This window comes from Populus euphratica, unplaced genomic scaffold, assembly GCF_000495115.2.
Source record: "Populus euphratica unplaced genomic scaffold, PopEup_1.0 scaffold1002.1, whole genome shotgun sequence".
In the NCBI taxonomy this organism is placed as follows: Eukaryota; Viridiplantae; Streptophyta; class Magnoliopsida; order Malpighiales; family Salicaceae; genus Populus; species Populus euphratica.
Window position 1 is genome coordinate 5,453 of NW_011500871.1, and position 4,735 is coordinate 10,187.

Below are 4,735 nucleotides of genomic sequence, written 5' to 3' on the forward strand. Positions count from 1 at the left end.
AATTAATTGAGTGAAATTATTATTCGAAGTTAAGTATTGCATTTTAAAGGGGTGTAAAATTTGAATTTTTTATAATTTTTATAATAATTTTATATTATTGATATTAAAAATAATTTTTAAAAAATAAAAAAATAATATTTTAATATATTTTTAAATAAAAAATATTTTATAAATTAATTATTATGAAGGTGGAAATGATCCCCGGTGGAAAAGTGAAAGACTCCCTTTTTTAAGATGATTTCAATAGTACTATTAGCCTTTCTGGTAAACTTAGATTATGTGGATTGTATAAAGATAAAGTTTTAATGTAGTTTTTCATAATTGGTAATCCAAATAAAGAAAAGTAACTTTTGTAAGTTCTCTTTTGGGATTTGCCGTGGGATATGAGTACAAGTGACTTTTTAATGGGTATCAACAGTAATAAGCAAAACATAATTGGTAACAGCGAATACCAAATCAAAGGCATGATTTTAGACCTGATAGGCCATTTGATAATGGAGAGTGGCTTGGTAGGGGCCTAAAAAATGATTAGCACCAGTGATATGTAGTTAGACTTTCAAAAAGTGATAAAGTTAAGGATTATCTAAAGACATATTGAAGTTGAGATAAAGGATAACAACTATCGTGTCACAATTGAGCGTGGCTTTAAGAGATTTAATGCATGCATATTGATATTCTAGATATTTGATATCTAGAAGAGCTAATCTTACTGCAACAGATAATTCTTTATGACTATGATATGACAACTTAGTCAAACAATACCAAAATAAATATGTGTATAGCCTTGAAAAATCTATTGGTTTGTAAATTTAGATCGAATTTCACAAGTAACAAATTGTTCTCGAGAAGTAGCTAGAATTTTATGCTAATTAAAAGAGGAAGTTTGAATATATTTTTTTTATCATATGAGAAGATTGTATGATGAGAGTTTTAATGATAATAAAAAGAGACTTTTTGGTGAAAATATAATAAGAATTGACTAGAAAAAAATTGGTTTGAGAGATTTTTAGGGTATTTGTAAGAGGCCAGCTTTATAGAAATAATCTAGTTTATTAGATGCCGAATAGTAGGAAGGGGGAAGGTGAAAAGAAAAAAGAAAAAGTAAAAATAGAAAAGATAAAAAATGAAGACAGAAAAGATAAGAAAATGATCATTTACAAACCACATGAGCTCTGATACCATAATTGCGAGACAAAATAAAATATCCCGACAGAAAATGCAAGGCGTGGGTGGCTGCAGTGAATTATTTAAAGAGGCACAGAGGATATGACGGGTCAATGTGTTCTTTCTATTGGCCAAAAATCCTTACTTTTCAACCGTCAATTTCTCATCACACAATCCTCCATCAGATACCCATCCTTCAACCAGACATTTTTTCGACTACCCAAATAAAAACACCCCCCTTTACTCTCTCTACATCTGTGCCCAAAGGATGGCAATGGAGATGGCCATAAGATCTTCATTTACAGCAAGACTCTCTCCTCGTTCAACTTCTTCAACAACTAAACCTTCTTTCTTTATACCTCATCAATTGAGACCCATCTCTGTATCACTGCCAACGTCAACGTTAACCATCTCTCTCTTGTCTCTCTTTGCACCACCCAATGAAGCCAAGGCTCTTACTATTTCCAAGGACCAGGTTGTCTCTACACTTACTGATGTACGAAACACCACTCTCACAATCTTTCTTGATATGCAAATTCCTACTCAACCAAAGTCTTGAAGTTATTTTCTTTCTTTCTTTAAAATCATTTTCCGGCTCTAACTTGATTGCCCATTTGCTGAAATTGACTGTGCTTGATAGGTGGAGAAGACAATTGATCAGGTTGTGGAATTTAGTTCAAGTGTATTGGACAGTGCACAGAAAGTTGTTGAAGGTGTCACTAATAGTTTGAAGCCTGGCATAGATGTTGCATTACCAATTGCAAAGCAAGCAGGAGAACAGGCAGTGAAGATTGCTTCTCCTGCAATTTCTGAGGCTTCAAAGAAAGCCCAAGAAGCTATTCAAAGTTCTGGTATTGACACAGAACCAGTTCTTAATGCTGCTAAGGTTTGAAATTTCAATTTTCTAGCTTCATTTCCCCCCTTCAATAGTTTAGTTTATGTTTACATTGCTTGGAATTTGTCTTTTGATTGTTTTCTTATAACACTTCACGGGGTCGCGTTAATATGTATATAAATCCAATTGAATCCAGTGAATTTTTTGGAAATTAGAAGAACAGTGTGCGTGGAATTTTTTTGGAAATTGTCAGACCAATTGTTTTGCTTCTGTGACCATATTGGTAGTTTGAGTCTTTTGTCAGCATTTTTTTTTAACAATGGCATCTTAGGATTTGAATTTCCTCTTCTCCATAACACGGTTGTTATTATGCTTTCTTCAGATGTACGATGACTATATGGCTAAAATTTCTGTTTACATTCATGATTTTTATTACCCTTTGATCACAGACAGTAGTAGGTGCTGCTCAACAGACAACTAAGGTGATTGAAGAGGCAAAGCCCATAGCTTCATCAACTGTTGAAACCATCACTTCGGCAGACCCCGTTGTGATTGTAGGAGCTGCTGGAGCAGTTTTTCTAGCATACCTCCTCTTTCCATCCATATGGTCTGCTGTCTCATTCGGCCTGCGTGGTTACAAAGGTGAATCTGCGCTTTATGTATTCTACAGGTGCTTTATTTATGTGAAATCTCTTGTTTGAACAAGAAATGTGAAACAACTTAATAATTCATGAGGTAGCTTGATAGTGATTTCAGATTTTCATTACACGAGATTCTTCTAGTTTTCATATTATGGGCTGTTGTTTCCAGGTGAGATTACTCCAGCCCAAGTCCTTGATCTATTATCTACAAAAAATTACATTATGATCGACATTAGATCAGAGAAAGACAAGGAAAAGGCTGGCATCCCACGCCTTCCCTCCAGTGCTAAGAACCAGATGGTTTCGGTCCCGTGAGTAAATTTTTTTATCTGAAAGCATACATTTTCACTTTGTGATACAAAACACTTGGAGAAAAGAATGATAAAACTGCCATTTTCATGACCGCTGTAAGCTTAGCCCTCTTGCCTGTCATGTGGTGTCAGATGACTGTGGTATAATGAATCATTCAGCTTATTCTAGGTAGTGTTTGTTTACAATTTCGGGATAGAAAAGATAAAAATAAAAATATATTTGGTTCATCAAATCTAAATAAAAATATAAAAATAAATTTTATAATTTTATGTAATTTAAAAAACAAGAGGTACAAAAATAACTTGTCTTTAAAAACAGTATTTTTTTATTTTTAAAATATTCATGTCATAAAACTATTAAATCAAAACATGTTTAATTATGATATATAAAAATTAAAATAGTTATTATTATATTTTTAAAATTTAATTTAGAAATCGATCCGATTGACACAAATCATGAGTTGAGAGGATCAACTCCAAGTTTTTTTTTCAGTTTTTTTGAAAAGGAACTGAAATGATATTTTGGCTTTTTTTTTTTTATAAAAATAATCAACAAGTTTTTTATTCAAGTTTTAATTAAATTCTTCTTTAAAGTTTTAATTAAATTCTTCTTTAAAGTTATCATATTATAAGTTGACCAGGTCTTTATATTTTTAACTAGTGAGGTGATATTAATCTTTTTGCTATTTTTTTTTTTAAATTTGACTTATCCAAACCTTGGGTTGTCTAGCAATCCACTAGGATAATTTATGTTTTATAATTAGTATTGTTATATTATTTTTAATTTCAATGTTTAATATAAATTAAAATAAAAAAATTAATTATTATTTTTTAATCATATAAGTTTATTAATAATAATATATATTAAGGGTAAAATGTTTATATATATCTATATATATATATATATATATATATATATATTATCATGTTTTACTATCATCAACCAACCAGGATGCATGATCACCCAACCAGGATGCATGATCACCGTCTTGTTCATCATTATTAACACACAATTCTATCTTCATCTTCTATCTTGTTTTGTTTTCTCTATTCCCATTATATTTCTCTTTCACTTAACGTGCATTTTTGTCCTGATAGAAAACAATAGAGAAAAATAAAAAACAATATTGCATTCCTTTTCACTTCAAAAACATAATTTTAAAAAATAATTTGAACAGAATGGCAGACTTTCTTATCTCCTCTTTAGTTGTGTTATTAATACCGCCTAAAAAGGTATTTTATTTTTTCCTGAATATTTATTGTTGTTAATGTTTCAGTTTGGAAGAACTGCCAAGAAAATTGAAAGGCATTGTCAGAAATGTCAAGAAACTAGAAGCTGAAATAGCAGCTTTAAAGATTTCATATCTGAAGAAAATTAACAAAGGTTCCGACATTGTCATCATGGACTCGTGAGTTCCTCCTCCTTGCCAGTCTTCAATCTATGATATTCAGTCGGCCTTGTAAATCTTATCCACTCCTTTCTTTCTCTTTCTCTTCCTTATTTCTTATTCAATGCTTTAAAAAATTCAGGAACTCAGATTCAGCAAAAATAGTTGCCAGAATACTGACAAGTTTAGGTTTCAATAACTGCTGGACTGTTTCTGGTGGGTTTTCTGGAGGCAGAGGATGGTTACAAAGTTGGCTAGGAGCGGATTCATATAATGTATCTTTAACTGAGGTTCTCAGACCATCACGAATAATCCCTGCTGCAGCCGGACGTGTTAGAACAAGCAGCTCAAAGTTACTCCCGGGTGGAGAATAAACCCCACACAACCACACCTTCC

The 4,735-nt window shown here is 31.8% G+C and overlaps 1 protein-coding gene across 1 annotated transcript in view; it reads left to right on the top strand.

Annotated features, from left to right (window-relative positions):
* The first annotated feature begins 1,271 nt into the window (after positions 1-1,271).
* The window catches only part of CAS (calcium sensing receptor), a 3,648-nt gene continuing 184 nt past the window's right edge, over positions 1,272-4,735 (top strand). The window contains exons 1-6 of the mRNA XM_011014106.1: positions 1,272-1,660; positions 1,805-2,050; positions 2,449-2,641; positions 2,810-2,951; positions 4,229-4,360; positions 4,482-4,722. Of these exons, the coding sequence (XP_011012408.1) occupies positions 1,433-1,660; positions 1,805-2,050; positions 2,449-2,641; positions 2,810-2,951; positions 4,229-4,360; positions 4,482-4,713 (1,173 nt within the window). The 5' untranslated portion in view covers positions 1,272-1,432 and the 3' untranslated portion in view covers positions 4,714-4,722. The remainder of the gene's footprint in view (positions 1,661-1,804; positions 2,051-2,448; positions 2,642-2,809; positions 2,952-4,228; positions 4,361-4,481; positions 4,723-4,735) is intronic.